The 22,306-nt window shown below is 45.0% G+C and overlaps 1 protein-coding gene across 1 annotated transcript in view; it reads right to left on the bottom strand.

Annotated features, from left to right (window-relative positions):
- Positions 1-1,307: 1,307 nt before the first annotated feature.
- Positions 1,308-22,306, bottom strand: part of LOC145352959 (NFX1-type zinc finger-containing protein 1-like) — a 73,435-nt gene continuing 52,436 nt past the window's right edge. The window contains exons 14-19 of the mRNA XM_080203269.1: positions 22,012-22,151; positions 19,499-19,653; positions 16,952-17,097; positions 15,768-15,878; positions 11,903-11,998; positions 1,308-7,341 (exon numbers count right to left, since the gene is read on the bottom strand). Of these exons, the coding sequence (XP_080059395.1) occupies positions 5,245-7,341; positions 11,903-11,998; positions 15,768-15,878; positions 16,952-17,097; positions 19,499-19,653; positions 22,012-22,151 (2,745 nt within the window). The 3' untranslated portion in view covers positions 1,308-5,244. The remainder of the gene's footprint in view (positions 7,342-11,902; positions 11,999-15,767; positions 15,879-16,951; positions 17,098-19,498; positions 19,654-22,011; positions 22,152-22,306) is intronic.

Genomic DNA, 22,306 nt, shown 5'->3' with positions numbered 1-22,306 from the left:
AAGTGCATTATGGTCATTTTGGAGTATATAAACACTTCATTCTGTCTAAGTCTATGGCTATATCTTAATACTGTAAACGTTACTTTGAAAACAAAATGCAGGGTACAAAGTTTGGTTCAAGATTTTTATTTTAACCCACAATTACAATATAGGCTCGCACTAAATCACACAAGGTAGCATTTCTGATTTTACTTCACAAAAGGATTATTTTAAGCAATAAAGCTGCAGAAATATAAAGATTACAACATCACCATGGCATGCAGGCTTGTTAAACTTCGTTTATAAATCTCAAATGTTCCTGCTGTGAAATGAGGATTTTTTTTAACGACTTATCCCTAAATCAACAGACACTGTGATAACAGTTTCGCACTTCAGGAACCTACATAGGAAAGAGTGCAACTGTCAGCTTTGACAAAGGGTCATCTGGACTCAAAACGTCAGTTCTTCTCTCTCCTTACTGTCAGATGCTGCCAGACCTGCTGAGATTTTCCAGCATTTTCTCTTTTGGTTTCAGGTTCTAGCATCTGTAGTAATTTGCTGTTATCAAGTTTTTACTCTAGCACAACACTATGATTGCAAACAGCTCTTATAATGACCTGTTCATAGCAAATATTGAGGTGTACATTACAATTAAAATAGACTACACTCGGGATCATTTTCTCACATTAACCAAAGAGCTTAAATTAGCTATTGGAGCCAATGTTTAATGTGTAGAATCCCAGACAGTGATGAAACTCATCCCACAGAAGCAGATGGTGCAGATTCAAATTGCTCTCTGCTTCTTCTCTTTCTACCTCTTGCCTAGCGGATCAGGTCACATATTGCTTCACTGTTGTCCACTGTAATAACGGAACACCTGGTGGCCAGCCGGTGAAGTGACAACTATTTATTTCCAGGAAAAGACTATGAAAATCATTTACAGCAAAGTAACAGCATTATTGTAACTATCACAATGCGTTGTCTGGTTCTCCAACTTAAAGCCTGCGCTCCAGCTCCAAATTGCACGCACTGCCACCTCATTGATCAGGAGTCACATGTTTACCAAGATTTGCCAAAACCTTAGATGAGAAAGTCATGTGGTCTCTGATGATAGGATATAACCAATGATAACACTGTAGTGTGACCAATGGTAACAAGATGTAAGGGTCAGCTGACCCAGTACACTATGTAAGCAATGACAAAATGATGTGGTGGTCAGCTGACTCAGTATAAATAAGAATTTGTTGGGAATTGGGGGCGGGGGGGAGCTTGGAATGGCCCAGGGTGAGGCCTCAAGTGCTGGAGTAATGAAGTTTCTTTCTTAAATCTTTTTCTTTGATTTATAAATTGGAGTAAGTTTTGTTTTATTTTATTGCTCACAACTGAAGAGTTTCTTCTGGAGGACCAACATCCGAGGTCACCGTGACGACCATCCAGGCGTCACTTAGTGCCACAGCTCTTCCTCCTAATCTCACCCAGACCAATTCCTCTCCTTCACTCACTGATGGTGCAATCTGCTTTCCCGACAATCATTAGCTGAATCTGCTACCTCCAGCCTCCGATCTGTAAGACTTTATCACAGGATAAGTATTCATCTGAGTTACGGGAAGGGTCCGCAGTGATGAGAGACTGCACCATTGCTTAAATCAGTATTTTGCCATTAAATATACACATTGACACAGATACTACATGACCATAGTCGCATCACTCTACCTTACCATCCAAATCATTCTGGGACTGTCTCTTTGCCCGTAGTCTCATTTCCATATTTGCTGGATCTGGTCATGGGGGAGGTTTGTAATGGGTCAGTGAATGCCTCTTGTATACAGGACACCAAAAAGCCACTGCAGCAAGCTTGTCCTCGGTGACAACCTCTGACTGGGTTACCACCACCTCTTCCTTCATATCTAAGCCAGAATCAATGTCCTGAGGACTGGCTCTTATGCTTACAGCGAGCAGAATGTCCCATCCGTAGGCCGGTGTGAAGGATGCTGACTGTGGAGTGCCCGTAGAACCTGTTGCCTCTGTGGAGGGTTCCTATGATTGAGGTGATCAATGTGTTCTTTGTAGGTCTTCCCCCTGGTTTGTACCTTATATGACATTAGTCCAGTTTATTCAAGGATAACACCCGGAATCCAAAGAATGCATCACTGAGGTTCTTCACATAGACCCTGTATCGCTCAGCTTGAAGACTCTATCCAGTCTCTGACCATTGTGGCAACTTCTGGGCTTCTTGTTTTAGCACAATTTTTCAGTCCAGACTTGGGAACATCAAGCTAAGTCAGCTTCTATACCCAACTCCTGATATTTCGAGGTAAGATTTCAAATCCTCAGTAGGATGCCCTTGTGATCCACCGCATAGGATGATGTGACGTAGTTTCACCAACATGGGGTCCTTTTGGGTCCATGTATTGTGTTTGTTGGATACTGGCGGTTTGTCCATAAAGTTCAGAATCTTTAAGACTTTGTCCATCTTTGAAGGAGAAAGTAGACTGGTGGGTATTGGGAGGCAGCTCAAGTCATCCACATTGGCTCTGTATATCCCTGGACAGTATTCTAAAGTATACTCATAGACACCCAGTAGCAGTGCCCAATGTTGGATCCGGGCTGGTGAGCTGAGAGGAACCACCTTGCCTTCTTTGAAGAGGCCCAGAGGTTAGTGATTGGTTACCATGGTGAAGTGCCAACCGTAGACGTACTGATAGCACTTTCTCACTACAAACACCATGGTCAAACTTTCCTTTTCGATCTGGGCATGCTTCCCCTATGCATCCGCCAGGGTTCGTGACGCGTACATGACTGGATGTTTTGACTCATCATCCCAACGGTGCGATAATATCTCCCTCTCCCCGCCAGTAGCGGGAGGTATCGCAGGTCATAGTGAGTGGTCTCAGACTGTTATAATGGGTTAGTATATTCGTTGACAGTAATTGTTGTTTGGCATTTGCAAAGACTTCCTCTTTTGGCATCTGCCAGGATGACTATTTTTGAAACAGTACATGGAGGGAGACAGCAGGGTCACCAAGTTTGGTGTGAATTTACCGTATGAGCCTGAAGAAAGACTTCAACTCCATCGTGTTCCTTGGCACAAATGGCACAAGCCGAAGACACCTCAAAAGGGCAAGCAGGTATACTCATCCAGTCCTTTGAGTATTTACTGTGACATACTTCCTGGATGACACCACAAGCTCCAATTGGAAGTAGGCATAACTCATACTCAATTTGCAAAATGTGTCCCCCAGCCAGCTTTGCATACAAGTCGCCAATGTGTGGCACAGGGTATCTGTCTAAGCGGAAGGTTCTGTTGACTGTCAACTTATAATCCCCACAGAGACAAACCGAATTGTCAGGTTTTAAAGCTGGGACTATTGGCATGGCCCATTCTGCAAGTTGTACTTGACGTATAATGCCAATTTCCCATAGACCTTTCCAATTAGCCCTCTATCTGGCACATAGAGAATAAGGGACCAGTCATGCACTGAAGTATTTAGGTCAGGCCTGAGTCCACGCAGATCTTGGCCCTAGTGCCTCTAATCTTCCCAAAGTCTTCTTGCAACACTTCAGGATAATTCCCAATGATTTTGTATGAATCGCCAGTAACCATTTTTTAAAATGTGTTGCCAATCCAGGTGGATTTTCTGCAGCCAGTCACTTCTCAAAACACTGCACCACTATTCGGGGGATAAATCCAACTGTCTGTTGCCCATGTGTGATTGGGTTACAGTGGTCCCAACAAAACGTGAAGGGGTCCCCAATATATGTGGTCAGTCTAGCCTTGGTATCCCATAGGCTTAAAGGCAAGATGCCCATAGTGGCTTAAAGGTTTGCTCCCAAATAACAGATTTAGCAGCTCCTGTGTTTACCTCCAAGTCTAAGGGTTGACCTCTTGCCTGGAGTTTTATCGGGATTGGAGCCACTTTGGGTACAATGATGCAATTCAGCTACATCAATTCCTCGTTCTTGGGCTGGTTCATTTGGAAAGCCTTGCCCTGAGGTGGCTTTACCCTTCAGCCTGTGCTGAACACATTTTGTCAACTTTTGTGGCCTTGCCTGGGGCAGACCCCATGACTACACGTGCAGCATTAATGTGTTCACTCCTCACTGTATTGTGGAGAGGCTTCCCGTCTAATTCTGGAATCTCACGACCTCCGACACCAATCGCTCTTTCTTGGCAGTAAATAGGAGACGCTGGGGACTTGGTTCTGTGGTATGGGGCTCATCGAAGGCTGAGGACGGTACCGTATATGGATCCTTGAAACTTCTGGGCCCCTTTCTCCACTTTATTTTTGCGGGCAAGACCAATTCTGTAGCTTTCTTCAGGGTCCAGAGTTGGTTCAGTCAGTAGCTTACTTTGGGTTGCAGTACTGTTAATTCCACAAACTAAACAATCCCTAAACATGTCCGGAGGCACTGACCCGTACTCGCAGTGTTCCGCCAATTTCCGCAATCTCGTCAAGAGTGACTGGTTCCTCAGGAAGCCTATTTTCCATGTTAAACCTCTACTGTCGCAGGGAAACCGATGCTTTAGGGTTGTAGTGGTCCAATACCATCTCCACCAATTTGTCAAAAACATGAATCCAGAGCTGCCGGATACATTAAACTATTTTTGATGCTGAAAGTTGAGGCCACACAAACAGTCCGGAGGATGGCTTTTTGCCAGTCGTCCCGTTCTATCCTGCTTGCTCGGAAGAAATATTTCATTCTTTCGGCATATTATGGCCAATCCTTCACACCCACATCATAATTTTCCAGTTCCCCAAACAGCGGCATTTAAAAAACTTTCCTTGTCACTGTCTTATCAGGTTCGTTGAAAGACAAGGCTGTTTCTTGTTCCTCATTGCCAATGCAAGAACTCAGAAAAGCTGACTGGAAAGGAACATCACTTATTTATGTGGTGTCCATACACCAGTCCTTGGTTGGGACTGCAGTACAACGGGCCCAGTCCTGGCCTGCCTTATAAAAACCTTAGGTACTGAGTTCAAGCTGGGCAGGTCATTCATTACCGGTTACCAGGAGAACTCATACTCAGTAAGTCCCAGAGCAAAATCAATTTGTGATTCCCAATGGCTCTCGTGAGGGTTATGACAGAAAGTTAAATTGAAGTACAAATCCTGAGTAATTTTACAGCATATTCATCATTTCTGAAGCTACTCCTTTGCAAAAGTGATCATTTTTGTTTTACCAATTCCAACATTGTATTTTATGCACTCGCCAATGAACAGTCGCCAAATGCATCGCTGTGTTTTATAGCAAGACTCAGAAAGCTTAGCTTGTTAAAGGATATTTCCTTTTCAATCTATCGACACTTTCTTGCAACCATTTCTCTTCGTAATCTGCTTTGCCATCTTCTAGTGTGTGTAGAACCTCATTGAAAGTTAACTGTGACGCTAAGTCAAACGCCTTCCTTTGCTTTAGCATCGTGTTCTGTATTAAGTATATGTCAGTCAGATGGGTTAGCATTGATATTTCTCGCTCAATGCTAGAAATCTCCTGTTCAGTGAACTGAACTCTGCTTCTCAAGATCCACTTCACCTGCCACTCAGTCTTACTCTGGATCTTGGCTTTCTGTTCTTCCAACAGCTCACTTCCTCTGGTCTTCAACTGAGCGATCTTGGAAAGTAAGACAACCTTTTGTCCCAGGACGGCCAGTGTGTGCATATTTGTGGGGGACCCTTGTAGCTGGAAGTGCAAGTCCTGGACCTCGGTGAAATAATAGTTGGACAATTCCACCTGCGTTTCAAGAACTTGCTCCAGACTTTTCTTCAAGCCTTTCAACTCCTCCTCATTTCCCACGATCTTTGCTTTAGCTTTCTCTATTTTAGCTAGGGTGCCCTTGATGGCGTTCCCGTACCGGCCACTCCTTCGAATGGGTGTTGAGCACTTGGGGCAGAGGCTGAGCTTCGGCTCAGGCCCATCTTGCTCCGACTGCTGCATCCAGTCATCGAATCCGTGAACCGCAAAGATGTGACCGCAATCTTCCAGCTGCACAAACTTGGTTTGAGCTTCGTCCTCCTTTCCGAAGAATATCTCAGTGACTTCATCCTCGTGGCACACACGGCACTTGTTGGGGCACAGCTCCCCGCACAGGCCGATGCACGGGTGCCCACACTCGAGCGTCTGGGGGCACGGCTGGTTGCAGCGCTTCCGGTTGCAAGGCTGGTGGCACAGCCTGGTGCAGCAGTAGTGCGGGCAGGCCCACTCGCAGGGCTGCTGGCAGGGCTCGCAGGCCTCGCCGCACAGCTTCGGGCACTTGTCATGCGAGCAGCGGTTCTCGCAGGCCCGGCCGCAAGGAGGGCACTCCTTGGAGCAGGACGCGTCGCACGGGTGAGTGCAGATCAACGTCCGCTCGCACGGAGAGCTGCAGGGCAGGTGAAGCCGCCCGCCGGCACAGTCGTAGCAGGCAGCCGTGCACGAATGGCCGCACGCCAGCTGTGCCCTGCACAGCTGGTTGCACAGCAAATTCCTGCCATTAGCAATCTCACTCTCCTTCTGCAGGTGGCACAGCGTCTGCCTCTCATGACCACACCTCAACGTGACCCTGACCTTTGCCGGGCATTTCTTGGTGCAGGTCTCCCCACAGCGGCGCGCGCACCGGTGCCCACAATCCAAGGTTTTCTGGCAGGGCTCCTGGCAGACGAATCTTTCCAATGAAGAGGAGCAGGGCACCTGTTGTTTGTGACCACACTGGGGGACGACTTTGGTCACCTTGACGTTACACTCGTTAAACTGCTTATGGTCCAGGTTGGAGGGATGGCAAGGAGAGCCGCAAGTATGGCCACACTCCAGCCGTATGGTACAAGGCAAGGAGCACCCTCCCGCAGGAACCTGAACAAAATCCTCAGCTGTTGACACCGAAGTACCATTCCTTGGATGGTTCTGGCAGCACAAACTCAACGCGGGACCCATCTTGCCATTACTGCATAGCCAGTCAACTATCGCCCTCCACAGCGGGACTTTTCTCGATAGCATTTTCATGTTGCCGATGCAGTACAAGCCTTTCTTTGCCCGAGACAGGGCCACGCAGATGCGGTTTGGTATCCGCAAAAACCCCACCACGCCCTGCGCATTGCTTCGAACGAGCGACAGGATCACTATGTCACTCTCTTCCCCTTGATACTTGTCCACCACACAGACCCGAACGCCATTAAATTGGTTTTTTGGCATTATCTTCCTCAAGTAAAGCAACTGTCCCGAGTAGGTGGTCAGAATGGTAATCTGCGATGGCTTGTACCCCTGCTGGATCAGATAATTGCAAAGGGCTTTCACAAAAAGTGCTTCGTGTTCGTTGTGAAAGCTTTTTCCTTCCTTGGTCATATTCTCCAGCTGCTCATGATCAATGAAGTAGAGATTCGTCGAGATTCCCTAATTAAAAGGGGAGAGAAAGGGTTGTTAATACTTAAAACGGGAGTTTAAAATTTAGGATTGGGAGATAATGGCATAGTGGTTAGCATTGCTGCCTCACAGCACCAGGGACCTGGGTTCAATTCCCAGCTTGGGTCACCATCTGTGCAGAGAATACACATTCTCTCCGTGTCTACATGGGTTTCCTCCAGGTGCTCCAATTTCCTCCCACACTCCAAAGATGTGCAGTTTAGTTTGATTGGCCATGCTAAGTTGCCACTTAGTGTCAGGTGACTAGTAGTGTAAATATGTGGGTGTAGGGCCTGGGTGGGATTGTGGTTGGTAGAGACTCGATGGGCCGAATGGCCTCCTTCTGCACTGTAGGGACTCTATGTTAAGGCTAACTTCATCAGTCCACAGTCTACATCAGACAAGTATCAAGGCCTTAGAAAGGAGATTTGTTAGAATAGTACTACGGATGAGGGAGTTCATGTTGTATCTTTTACTCATTCATAGGATGTGGATGTCACTGTCAAGGCCAGCGTTTATTGCCCATCTCAAATTGTCCTTTAAAAGGTGAGCCACTTTCTTGAGCCACCCTTGTTACAGTTATAAGGAGGGAGGTCCAGCATTTTGACCAAGTGACTATGAAAGAATGGTGATGAATGTACAAGTCACAATGGTGTGTAACTTGAGGGGGGAATAAAAAGGAGATGAGGGGGCAGAATCTTGTTGCCAGATGTCTTGTAGTCTTGCTGGACATCTGCATTGCCTCCCTTTGGGAGGATCCACCAAGCCACAAGCCAATCAGGCAGCAACAAGGCCAGCCGCAGGCCTTCCCCTGGAATCAAGACCCCGAGGGCAGAAGTCTTGTGTACTGAGAGATGCTGGCCAATCAAGAGCAGTTCTTGTGCTTAGCGGCACCACTACAGGAAAGGCCATCTACCAGAGCCCCAGGATCGTGGAGCTTGCCAGGCCGCAGGTAAGTAACATGAGGGGGAAGGGAGTGCTGTTGCAGGGGAAGAGTTTCTAGGGACTGGCAGCAATGGCACACTGAGCGAGCTTCTTGGCAGCACCCCACCCATGATGTTGTGTTCCTTTCTCAGGCACGGAGTACCTCTGATTGCCCCGGCCCCCACCGACAAACTGGCCACACGGTTTCATCTGTTGTGCACCCATGGTGACAGGCCCACTGTTAAATACCAGCAGCTGAAGGATGAATATCTTAAAGGGTCATTAATTAGCCACATAAGGGCATCAACAGGCAACAGGAGGGTAGCTCGACCCTGGGCCTACCCACCCAGAACATAATTCTGGCTGAGGCAAGGTGGCGGTGGGGTTCTGATGAGCCATTACCCCACTTAATTATATGCTCTTCGTGCCACCGTGCCAATAGTGAGAGCACAAGATTCTGCCCAAGAGAATGGAGAAGGTTAAGGAAAAATTTAATTGTTGTTGAAAGTGCAAATGGTTTCAATAGAATAGATATAGAGTAAGTGTTTAGACTGGCAGGGAGGCCACTAGCCAGAATTTGACAGAAGAACTCGAGGAGAGATGTGAAAAATTATTTTTACATCACAAGTTGTAATGATTTGGAATGAGCTACCTGAAGGCATGGTGGAAGCAAATTCAAAAGGAATTAAACTTTTAAAAATGATCTTTTCCTCTTGCGGGAGCTGGACAAGATCAGTTTTCATTTCACATTCCCAATTGCCCTTGAACTCGAGTGGCTTGCCACATCATTTCAGAGAGCCAACCACAACTTTTTGTGGGTCACGTGTAGGCCAGACCAGGTAACGGGGGCAGATTTCCTTCCCTAAAGGACATGAACGAACCAGCTGGGTGTTTATAACAAATCGATAATAGTTTCATGGTCACCATTAATAAAAAGATGTTCAAATCCAGGGTGGCATGGTGGCAGAGTGGTTAGCACTGTTGCCTCACAGCGCCAGGCATCTAGGTTCAATTCCAGCCTTGGGTGACTGTCTGTGTGGAATTTGCACATTCTCCTTGTGTCTGCATGGGTTTCTTTGGGTGCTCCAGTTTCCTCACACAATCCAAAGATGTGCAAGTTAAGTGGATCAATGGGGTAAATTCCTGGGGTTACAGAGATAGGACCTGGGTAAGACAGTCTGTTGGGGAGTAGGTGCAGACTTGATAGGCTTCCTTCTACACTGAAGATATTCCATGATTATTGATTGAATTTAAATTCTACCAGCTGCCTTGGTGGGATGTGAACTCTTGTCTCCAGAGCATTGGCCTGAACCTCTGGATTACTAGTTTGGTGACATTAACACTACGCCACTGTTTCCCCTCATCTTGCCATATGTACTTGAAAGAGAAAGATTTGCAGGGATATGGAGAAATAGTGGAGTGAGACAAGTTGATTAGCTCTTTGGAGGAGTAACAAGGCAAGCAATGAACAATAGGAAGCACAGAGGACCAGAGAGACCTTGGTGTTCATGTCCAATGCCCCTGAAGGAAGCGGGGTGGGTAGGGGTTAAAAAGGCATATGGGGTACTTGCCTTTATGAGTTGAGGCACAGAAGGGAGCCTAGGGCTGCAGTATTGTGTGCCACACTATGGGAAGGATGTGTTTGCACTAGAAAAGGGTACAAAGGAGATTCACCAGGGTGTTGACTGGGCTGGAGTCTGCCAGCTATGAAGAGAGGCTGGTTGGGCTGGGGTTATTCTCCTTGGAGCAGAGAGAAGGCTAATCTTGGTGCACAAAATTATGAGGGGCATGGATAAATGTTGATAGGAAGCTTTCCCCTTAGAAGCAAGGTCAATAATAAGGGGGCATATATTTAACATAAGGGGCAGGAGACTTACAGGGGCTTTGAGGAAAACCTTTTTTACCGAGAGAGAGTGATAGTCTGGCATTCACTGCCCCTCAGGATAGTAGAGGCGGGAACCCTCACAACATTGAGATGAGCACGTGGAATGTATTAACCCTTCACTTCCCACTGAAATGGCCTAGCAACCAGTCAGTTCAAAGGTAACTGGGGATGAGCAATGAAACCCACGAAAGCGTGTTACAAAATCCACAATATTTGCGGATCATTAATTATTGATAAAAAGGTAAAGTACTGCAGATGCTGGAAACCTGACATAAACACAGAAAATGCAGGAAAAACTCAGCTGGTCTGGCAGCATCTGTGGAGACAGAAACAGAGTTAAATATTTTGAGTCTGTATAACTCTTTTCAGAGCTAAAGGGAAGAATGTGATGTGTTTATACTGGTTAAGAAGGGGTGGAGCAGGTGGAACAAAGTAGAAGGTCAGGGAGCTCTATGAGATTGGACAAACATGTTTTGGACACAAGACAGGGGAACTGTTGGAAAATCTCAGCTGGTCTGACAGCATCTGTGGAGAGAGAATAGAGACAAATTTTCGAGTCTGGATGACCCTTCATCAGAGATGCTCTGCCAAAGGGTCATCCAGACTCGAAATGTTTGGCTCTATTCTCCCTTCACAAATGCTGTCAGACCTGCTGAGATTTTCCAGCATTTTCTGTTTCTGTTTCAGATTCCAGCATTTTACTTGTAACAAAGGAACTGTTAATGACACAGCTAAGGGGTGAAGTAGATGCTGATAGTGGCAGAAAGGTAAGATAGCAGACTGTGTTCATAGCAGAACAAATGGCGCAGCGGGGGATAGGGGGGTGGGCAGGGGAGGGTTTACACTGGGACAAAAGAAAATTTAGATCGAATCCAGAGTCTGGATTCATTTCAACTTAAAGATGACACTTGGCAGTGTGACACTCCCTCAGTACTGCATCTGCTGAGATTTTCTGCTCAAGGTCCCTAGATTAGAGTGCTTCGAATTGAGCCACAGCTCAATTGTGTTTATAGTGTGATTATGATTAAACCAGTGTCTAACACCTCTTTAATGTGCCTTGGTAGTCTAAGGACTAGACTATCAACAGTGACTGTAGAAAACATAGGAGTGAATTTTACATTTGGGGCACACCTGAAGTTGGTGCAAGTTTGCTTGTTATTTTGATATGATATTGGATGGCCATGCGTTCTTGAAAGACTGAGCGTTGAGAGAAGGGAAATTGCGGGCTGGCGGTTCCAACATGCTCCCTTGGGGACACAACCACTACGGAGCTGTCTGAGTGTGTTGCAGACCTGCACAGTCATACACTGACCAGACACATTGGTTAATTTTATTTAAGCCCTGAACTTTGATCCCGCCCTGGATCATAGAATCCCTACGGCGCAGAAGGAGGCCATTCGGCCCTTCAAGTCTGCACCAACCACAATCCCATCCAGACCCTAGCCCCATAACCCCATGCATTTATCCTACCTACTTACCCTGACACTAACAGGCAATTTAGCATGGCCAATCCACCTAACCCGCACATCTTTGAACCGTGAGAGGAAACCAGAGCACTCGGAAAAACCCATGCAGACATGGGGAGAATGTATGGAGTTTGCACAGTCACCTGAGTTTGGAATTGATGGGCTAAATGGTCACCTTCTACACTGTAGGGATCCTATGATTCGACAGTCATCTATCCTCTGGGGCAGGGGTCTCAGTATGACACCACATGCTTCAAGGGTTTAGAGTAAAAGTTACCTTGATGTTTTCGTACTGTTTCACAGACTCCACATTTTCCAACTTGTCATAGATGTGAGGAGTTATCAGTTTTGCAATTTCAGGGCGCATTCGATGCTGAACAAGGTAGAGAAAGGTATAGCAGTGAGACTTCTGCATATTGCTTCAAATAAAACAATACATACGCACTGACATATTAACAGAGTTACACACCTAAAAAGCACCCAAAAACAACTGGTACACAAAAGTCTTGACAATCTAAGAAATATTACCAGAACAAAATATACAGTTGTGAACAGTAAAGAAAATTTCAGGGCACAATATTTTCAAAGGAAATTTTCACCATATTTTTGGTCAGGCAATATTTGACAAGGATACAAAGAACAAAGAACAAAGAACAACCCAGCACGGGAAACAGGCCCTTCGGCCCAACGAGCCCGCGCCGCCGCATCACCCTACACCTATTCTACCCTGCATGTCTACGAATGGAACGCCTACCTTAGCCAGAGTCAGCCTGAGGAACTTAGACACAATTCTCTTCCTCACTAGATAGAAGTCGATTGATCATTAGGTTTGCTTTCTATTGAATGGATCAATTAAATCTTCAATACAAAAAATATCAATTCTCAATTTAGTTGGGGCTAGTTCACAAATCTTGCTGCAAAAATGAGGGGAAAAAAATCTACTCAAAAGCAAATAGCTGAAGCTCTGGAAATCTGCAATACACGATGTGAAGATGCCAGCGTTGGACTGGGGTAAACACAGTAAGAAGCCTCACAACACCAGGTTAAAGTCCAACAAGTTTATTTGATAGTAAACCCACAAGCTTTCGGGGTTTGCCCCTTCATCAGGTGAGTGGAGAGTTCTGGTCTCAAACAGAGCATATAAAGGCACACACAGTTTACAGAATACTGATTAGAATGCGAGTCTTTATAGTGATATTCAATGTCCCGGCATCCAGTGAATTCCATAGATTCACTCCCTCTGGGAAAAGTAGTTTCTCCTCATCTGTTTTAAATCTGCTACCTGTTACCCTAAAGCTATGACCTCTTGTTTTAGACTGCCGCACAAGAGGTCTCTGCAAAACATTTATATCTGCAATACAAACAGAAATTGCTGGAAAAATCAATATGTCAGGAAACCTACGTGGAAAAAGAAACTGAGATAATGTTTTGGCCTGATGGACTTTCAAATATATTTTCTGATAAGTCAAAAATGTAATTTTTTGCAACAAGGACACTTTGTGACTGACAATCCCTGCCTACCCCTTTCTTTTGACTCCGTACCTTCCCTCTCCTGATCATGACACTACGCCTAGGTACCCAGTTTTTTTACAAAGATCTGGCATTACTCCTCTGCCTGATCTCTGCAATTCATCACATATACATCTGTCAGCTTTGACGGGACAGCAATCAGGAATTGCGTTCGCTGGTGAATCTCTCTCTCTCACTGAGAGTACTTGAATTTCAATATAATGCCCTATTAGTGTAAGGGAGATGGTGGTGTTTTGGTGATGTTACTAGACTGGCAAGCTGGAGGTCCTAGTTAATCCTCTGGGGACAAATCCCACCATGGGAGGGTAGAGGAGGTGATGGCTTAGTTGTACTATCGGTAGATAATTAATCCAGAAACTCAGCTAATGTTCTGGGGACCTGGGTTCAAATCCCACCACAGCAGATGGTGGAACTTGAATTCAATGAAAAATATCTGGAATTAAGAATCTACTTATTTAGCCATTATTGAACATCATCATTTTAAATGATAGCTAAGCGATGGATTTTAAATGTCAGAACTGACATTAATGTCATCAATTGCCTTAGACCACAGCGCTCAAACAGTTGCGATAAGCAATATCACTTAAGCATTCAGACACCAAAAACAATCACAGTTTATTTTCTATGGTCAGAGTTCACCCACAAAAATTCTAAGTGTCAAATTCACGGTAAAACTGGAGTAATTCACCGTTTTTTTTTCAGTGGGATTTCAGAAAGAATCTCTCACACTCTCTGCACTCCTGACGCCATCAGCGTGAATGTCATTATGTTTCAGGAGGCAGGGCCTATTCATGCTGGAAAGGCTGAAACCAGCGGGCGTCTGCATGTGCGCAGTGGCCCCAAACTGTCAGCCTCCCGACTGCAGGCCAGCTCAATCGTTAGCCAGCCCAGGAGCCCCAAACTGCTGTCCCTCCGCCCTGACCGCCCATTCCCCCCCAACCCCCATATCCTACCCAGCTCTGACCCCACACCACCTCCCCCCCCCCCACCCCCCCAATACCCTGGCCAACCCCAACCTGCTGCGCTAGACAATTAGCGCAGTGGGATGGGAGTATCACTCCCTCTATTTCTGAATTTCAAACATAAAACTGAGTTAACTTTAGAAAAAGTACAGTTTTAGGCCCCTTATTTGAGGAAGGATGTAGTGGTATCAGAGGCAGTTCAGAGAAGATCCACTAGATTGATTCCAGAGATGAAAAGTGAGATTAGGCCTATATTCTCTAGACTTTAGAACAATGGAAGGAGAACTAATTGCGGAACATAAGATGATAATAGATATTGACAAAGTAGACGTACAGACGATGCTTCCTCTTGTGGGGCAATTTAAAACAAGAGGTCATAGTTTTAGGATAAGGGGTAGCAGATTTTAAATAGAGATGAGGGGAAACTACTTTCTCAAAGGGTCGTGAATCTATGGAATTCACTGGATGCTGGGAGATTGAGTAAATTTGAGGAGACAGCCAGATTTTTATTTAGTTAGGGGTTGAAGGATGATGTGGAATGGCAGGAAAATGAAGTTCAGGCAGAGGCAAGATCGGCCATGGTCATATTGAATAGGGTTGTGGGGCTGAATTGCCTATTCCTGCTCCTAGCTCTTTTGTAAAACCAGACCCCGCTTTGAAGATGTTCTTTCATGGTATTCTTTATATCTTACAATTCTTGCACAATAGCCCTTCCACACCCATTGCTCCCACCCCATGCCATCTTCCCTATCCCCAGATTGAAATTCTCTCCCCATCAACCCCCCCTCACAATTTCCCCTCTACCTCACCCCCCCCCCCAACAAAACCCCAGTGCAATTTCTCCCCTACCTACCAACTCCCACTGGACCAATCTTCTTCCCCTCCACCCCAGCTTAACTTTTCAAAGGTCAAGCTTCTCGGAAAGGGTGTGAAGCAACAGGTGGCTGTATTAGGTCATATGACCAAAGATTTGGGCAAAAGGCTAAATGGATTTTAAAGATTCAAGAAAAATCCCAGACCGCTGACTCTGATAAATGACGACATATATTGGAAACTTCAACATTTAGACAATGGCACATGGCGCCTCCATTTCAGATCTTCTGACTTATATCCCAAATAAGTGGAAGAGGCCCAAAAAAAAAGCCATTCATTTTCTGACATCTATTCTCCCTCCTTCCTCCCCTCCAGGTAGTGAACTTAAGCTCAGCAAGAAAGGATAGAAATAAAAGCAGGGAGGAGAAAAGGTGTAACAACAGGGTAGTTTCACTTCAAGGGAAGCAGACATGGAATGATGAATAAGACTCTCAGGAATCCATGGGGAGGCAGTAGCATAGTGGTATTGTCGCTGGATTAGTAATCCAGAGACCCAGAGTAATGCTCTGAGGACCTGGGGTCAAATCCCAACACAGTTAATGGTGAAATTTAAATTCAATAAAAAAAATCTGAAAGTTGACCATGAAACCATTGTCAATTGTCACAAAGACCCATCTGGTTCACTAATGCCCTTTAGGGAAGGAAATCAGCCGCCTTACCTGATCTGGCCTACAGACTCTTAATCACCCTCAGGAATGGGCAATAAATGCTGGCCCAGCCAGGAAGGCCCACATCCCATGAATAAATAGAAAATAAAAAGTTGATAGGGAAACTCACTTGATAATCAAGCCGGACAAACTCCACTTTCATGTTTATCAGCCGCTCGAACAAAGAAACTTCCAGGTTGAAATCTTTCGCAAGTTCGTACACAGTTGCGCTTGGGCGGAGCTGAAATTAGAAAGCGATAACACAGTGAGGTTGCCAAGATCTTGGTAAGCTGGGACTGATTATCGGGTGAATTGGCACGAGCGACTTCTCCTTTGCCAATCTTCAAAACTGAACAGGAAATTAATTTAATCAGGGCACAGAGCGCCATTCAGGTTTGCCTCACTGAAGGTGAACAGGTACAAACTAGAACAAAAAAAAAAATCTGCATTACATGTTTCATGAATTCGGGGCACCCCAAAAGTATTCTACGGCTAATGAAGTACTTGTAAATCGTAGTCACTGTCATAGTGTGAAGAAATTTGGTAGCTAGTTAGAGCAAACTCCCAAATGACCAGATAATGTTTTTAGTGATGTTGGCTGTGGGATAAATACTGTGAAGGACACCGGAATAGATTCCTCTGCTCTTCTTTGAAGTAATACCATCTTTTACATCCAGTTGAGAAAGCAGATTGGACCATCATCTACCATCGCATCCGGAAGCCAGCACGTCCCACAGTGCAGCACTCCTTTTGTACCACACTGGAGAATTGGCCTTGAATATAGGCTCAAATCTCTGGCCTGGGATTTGAACCTCTAAATTTAGAACTCCTTGGGGAGCATGGTCCCAATGAACCAAGGATAATACCATGTCAATATAGTCAAACGTCTTCTTGCAGTAACTATACCTGTTGGAATACTTGAATCATCTGAGTGGCAGCGAAGGGAAAATTGGAAGGAATGGGAACACACTTCTGAATTGCTGCCCTTAAATTTATATGAAAATTCATAATTTGCTTAGGCAGAAACAACACAGATTTATGAAAAAGTAATGCTGTTTAACAAAGTACTTAGAGATTTTTGAGCATATAACTAGGAGGGTAGATAATAGGGAACCTGCGGATGTACTGTATTTGCACTTTCAAAAACTATTCTATAAGGTGCCACACATGACGTTATTAAACAAAATGAGACCTCATGGGGTTGGGACTAATGTATTGGCATGGATTGAGGTTGGAAAATAGCAGAGATGTAAATGGGTTACCAACTCTTTACCAAAATGAGCCCCATTCTGATTTTTCTGCAATAATTCTTACCTGTTGATGATCACCTATTAAAATGAGATGCTCGCAGGCTGAGCTAAGGGTGGTGATTATGTGAGCCTCTAGCACTTCAGCCGCCTCTTCTACAATCACAATCTTTGGCTGAATGTCCTGCAGGACAGTTCTATACTTTGCCGCACCTAAGGAAGATAATTGTGCACACACTTCAACATGTGTAATGAATAAACCTGCAACAGCAACTTATATGAACACAGCACCTTTAACAAAATAGAACACGCTTCACAGGAGACTGATAAAGCGCAACATGACAGAGCTACATAAAGAGATATTGAGCAGGTTTTTCGACCCCACCCCGTCCCTGCAGTGTGTTTTGTCAGGGTTGAGGTGGTCCTCCATTGGTCCATGGTGGGATCTTCTGATCCCACTGCTCTCAGAGTTTCCCATCGCTTGCTCTCTTCCTCCACATTGGGTACCTAGGGCGGAGGGTGGGGAGGTTGCCATCAGCATCACTCTCCAGAGAATCCCCCTCAATCAGGCCAAATAAAGCTTGGTCAAAGAGTAGTGTTTAAGGCGTGTCTTAAAAGGAAGAGGTAGCGAGGCGGTGAGGTGCCAGGATGATATTCAGAACTTGGGGTCCAAGCTACTGAAAGCTGTTAAAATTAAGAATGTTCAAGAGGCTGGAATTAGGGAAGCATACATATCTTGGGAAGGTGGTGGGACTGGAGAAGATTCAGAGATGGGGCAGGCAAAGTCATGGAGGGATTTGAAAACAAGGATGGGAGCTTTAAAAATCAAGATGTTGTCTGACGGGGAGCCAACAGAGGACGGCAAGTACAACTGAAAGGCACTTGATGTGAGTTAAGGCCCGCATGGGCAACAGATGTTTTGCGTGACTATAAACTTATAGAGGGTAGAGTATGGGAGAGCAGCTACGAGTACATTGGAATAGTCTAGTCTCGAGGTAACAAAGGGAAGAATGAGAGATTCAATCTCAGATGAGCTGAGGCAGGATTATGGAGATGGTCTTCGTGATGGCATAAAATGTCATAAGCTCATCTTGGAGTCAAATGTGGCACCAAAGTTGTGAGTGGACAGCTTTAGTCACAGACTTTTAATTTGATTTATTATTGTCATTTGTATTGGGATACAGTGAAAAATATTGTTTTTTGCGTGCTGTACAAAGTATACCGTACATGGAGAAGGAAAGGAGAGGGTGCACAATGTAATATCATAGTCATAGCTAGGGTGTAGAGAAAGATCAACTTAAATGAGGTAGGTCCATCCAGAAGTCTGATGGCAGCAGGGAAGAAGCTGTTCTTGAATCAGTTGGTGTATGATCTCAGACTGAGGATTGAAACAATGGTATCAGTTTTCCCAGTACTTAATTGAAGGAAATTTCTGCTCATCCAGTATTGGATGTCGGATAAGCAGTTTGATGGTTTAGCAACAGCGGAAGAGTTGAGAGAAGTGGTGATGAGGTAGCATTCAGGTACACTCTTGAAGCTCATATGGGAGTCAAAGTAAGTATGTTCATGTAACCTTGTGAAGTAATGCATAAGATACCATGTCAAAATAATTTGTTTATACATTTCAGAAAAAGTCTATTAATACATTGGAAAGCAAATTTCTGTCATTCTCTCCAATTCCTCCCTGTAGATTATAGTAAGAAATCTCACAACATTAGGTTATGAAGTCCAACAGATTGATCTGTTGGACGTTAACCTGGTGTTATGAGATTTCTTACTCTGCTTATCTGAGTCCAATGTTGGCATCTCCACATCATGTGTAGATTATTTCCTGGCTGTCTAAACCACTCCTACTTCAGTAAAGGTATTGCAGGAGAACTAAAGTGGGGAATTTTTGTACACACAATGCTTCAATGGAACAATTGGAATTTTATATAGGGTTGATGAAAGAAAATGAAATGCTGTTGAACTAGCTATCAGATATTAAAATATACAAGAATTATAGATTTGTTTTTCTTACTGTGCAAAGCAAATATCATAAATGGAATTTACATTTTCTGATTGTAGCATATGTAAGATTGGAAATGTGAGAAATAATATGCCGTAACTGTTAAAGTAAGAAGTCTCACAACACCAGGTTAAAGTTCAACAGGTTTGTTTGGTATCACAGGCTTTCGGAGTGCTGCTCCTTCATTGGGGTCACAGAGTGTTTAGCATTGCTGCTTCACAGTGCCAGGGATCCAGGTTCGACTCCCAGCTTGGGTCACTGTCTGTGTAGAGTTTGCACATTCTCCCCATGTCTGTGTGGGTTTCCTCCCACATTCAGAAAGAGGTGCTGGTTAGGTGCATTGACCCAAATAGACGCCACACTGCGATGACTAGGGGAATTTCACAGTAACTTCATTGCGGTGTTAATGCAAGTCTTACCTGTGACTAATAAATAAACATTTACTTTAGGTGAGTCACATTCGGAGCAGTGCTCCAAAAGCTCGTGATACCAAGTAAACCTGTTGGACTTTAACCTGGTGTTGCGAGACTTCTTACTGTGCCCACCCCGATCCAATGCCAGCATCTTCACATCATGGCTATCACTGTTAGAAGTAGCTGTGTATACCTGTTGTGGTCATCCCCATTATTTTAGATTGTCGAAGGACTATCATTTCCTCTTGATTTCTCAGCTCAACAAGACGGTTGACAATTCTCTGATATTGCTCCTCATATGTTAACATTTGACGCCTGCTTTCGACTTGGTACTTTGACAACCACAGCCTGCAATAAAAATCACCATATTACACCGGCACCTGGACAACTCATTGACAGACGGCAAAGTGGGATTAATGCTCCCGCCTGCCCCATTCCACCTTGCCCCAGAGCTGAAATCCAAGACTGGTGGGGAGGGGGGAGGGAGGGGAAATGGCAGAGCCATATGATTGAGAAGAAGGGTGCAGGGTGGAGATCCCACTGTCTGCCCAACTCTCTCTAATCAATTCGGAGATAGGCAGGCTTCTGGCCCAGACACTAATTGGGATGCTTAATTAGCCACATGATATTTATTTGCATTGATTATGCATCCCTTCATTATTTTAAACACATGAAAAGATCAGCCCATAAACCTTTGGAGTCATAACGGCACTTACTAGCTATCATTGGAATATCAGAAATAGGCCATTCAACCCTTGAGCCTCTCTACCATCCAACACAATCAGGGTCAATGGTTTACATCAACTTCACTCTCCTACACTATCCCCATATCATCAATTCCCTTAGCATCCACAAGCCTATTGATTTTTGTCTAGAACATACGTAACAACTGAGCACCAATGGAGTTATGAAAGGGCAATAATGGATTGGCTGTCTGTTATATGCAGCCCCTGATGTCGGTTCCAATACAGTGAATTGAACCAAATATTAAGCATTGTGTCAAATGGGCAGCAGATTTCATTCATGCCACCACCGCCGGAACTCTACTACCTTCCCTGTTGGCCTTTGGGCGGGAATTCCCAGCCTTGCCCGAGCGAGGCTATAAAATCCCATCTCACAACTTGGGTTTCTTCCCCAGTTCATGTTCCTGAAGTGGACCCAATACTGACTGATTTAAGAACCAGAAGGAATGAATTGCTAGAGACATTTTGGCATTATCTTTGTAATGAGAGGCTGGATATGATGCTCCCTGGCTGACAGAGTTGAAGCACAGGCCACTTGAAATCCAGTGGGCAGCTTTCCCTCTGCCTACCTGCCCGGCCCTGACCTCTATGTGTCAGGCCTGTCACCTGCCCTTGAATCTATTGAGGGCCTCATCCTACTACCACCAACATTCTGTCCACTACACAGGGTGTCCCACTCCACAAAGGAAACTAGCAGCTTTATTTATGTGGGCTGGTTTCAGGCAAGTGGCAGGGACCTCTTTAGGGGTCTTCTGGACCCACCAGAGGCACCGCTCCCCGAGGTCATTCTCACCTTGTTTCCACTCCCCCCGCCCCCCCCACCACCACCACCCCCACTCCCCAACTACTCCTCTTACAGAAATGCCAAACCCAGACTTAGCTGTGTTCCTCAGAGGCCTGCCAGAGGTACCAACAGTGGGCGCAATGCTGGCAGCTCTCCTAAGATAGGATATCCACCTGAGATTAGGGACAGAGGTCTCCCCTTAATGCAATTAATCCTACTCTCAGCATTAAACTGCTGCAGGATAGCCAAGGAGATCATGTGTGGGTTCCCCCGACCTTTTAGCTGGTGGGACAGGAACCAATGTAAATTCAATTTGGGGGTTATATGAAGACAAGTTACATCTTTCAAAGATTATTGCAAGGTACCATTTGCAATGAACCTCCTGTGAATTTTCCTTATTACAAGGAGCTCAGATATACATTTAGTACGTGCAGCACATGAGCCTGTTTTTGTGAATTGCTAGATTGTTTTCTGGTGCCACTACGTACAACCATGTTCCAACGTTTGTGCAGGCATGTTTGCAAGTAAGGCAAGACCACGATTACCATTAGTTACGTTCAAGAGGGTGGCACAGTGGCTAACTCTGCTATCTCACAGTGCCAAGGACCTGGATTCAATTCCGGCCTTGGGCAACTGTCTGTGTGCAGTTTGCACATTCTCCCTGTGTCTGCGTGGGTTTCCTCCGGGTTTCTCCCACAGTCCAAATATGCGTGGGTTAGGTTGATTGGCCATGCTCGAATGCACCTTAGTGTCAGGGAGATTAGCAGCATAAATACATGGGGTTACACAGACATGACCTGGGTGGGATTTTTGCTAGTATAGGCTCCTTGGGCTGAATGGCTTCTTTCTGCACTGTATGGTCTCTATGATTCTATGAAAAAGCACGAGCTACCAAGACAGTATAAAAGGCACGTGGAGAGGGGCAAAGGACAAAGTGACAGATTGTACAAACATTTCATTCCACCCACAATATACCAGCAACGTTGTTGAGATTATCAGGATGCATTAAATTTTCTTAGGAGGTTTTATTTTGACAGCAGCAGTTGGAGGAGTGAGTGGGTAGTGGCAGGGTAGAGGATACCAAAATGTTCTCTTTTGAAAATAAATATTTGATCTAAAAGGATACAATTTACAGATCACCCCAAGCACAATGAATTCTGAGTAAATGAGTGATTAAACCTGTATAGTTTCCAGCGATCGCGCAATGCGAGTTCCCAAACGTTATCTATGTTGTTGGCTTCATCTTCTGGCATGTGGTCAGTGCACTTCAGCTGTTTCTTCACCATTGCTCGCATCTTTTTCTTACTTTTCGTTACCTTCTATTGATAAAAACAGCAGAGAGACAGTCATTACAGTGAGAGCTAGTGATGAGGGGAAACCATGAAGTTCTTTAGTATTTTTCTCATCAAATTGAACCTAGAAAATTCATTGCATTTAGTCGTGCAATATGATGCTAGCACCCGCTTCAGAGCAG

This window comes from Carcharhinus amblyrhynchos, chromosome 2, assembly GCF_965287045.1.
Source record: "Carcharhinus amblyrhynchos chromosome 2, sCarAmb.v2.hapA, whole genome shotgun sequence".
NCBI lineage: Eukaryota > Metazoa > Chordata > Chondrichthyes > Carcharhiniformes > Carcharhinidae > Carcharhinus > Carcharhinus amblyrhynchos.
The sequence above is the reverse complement of the archived record's forward strand: the minus strand, read 5'-3'. Positions and strand labels throughout refer to the sequence as shown.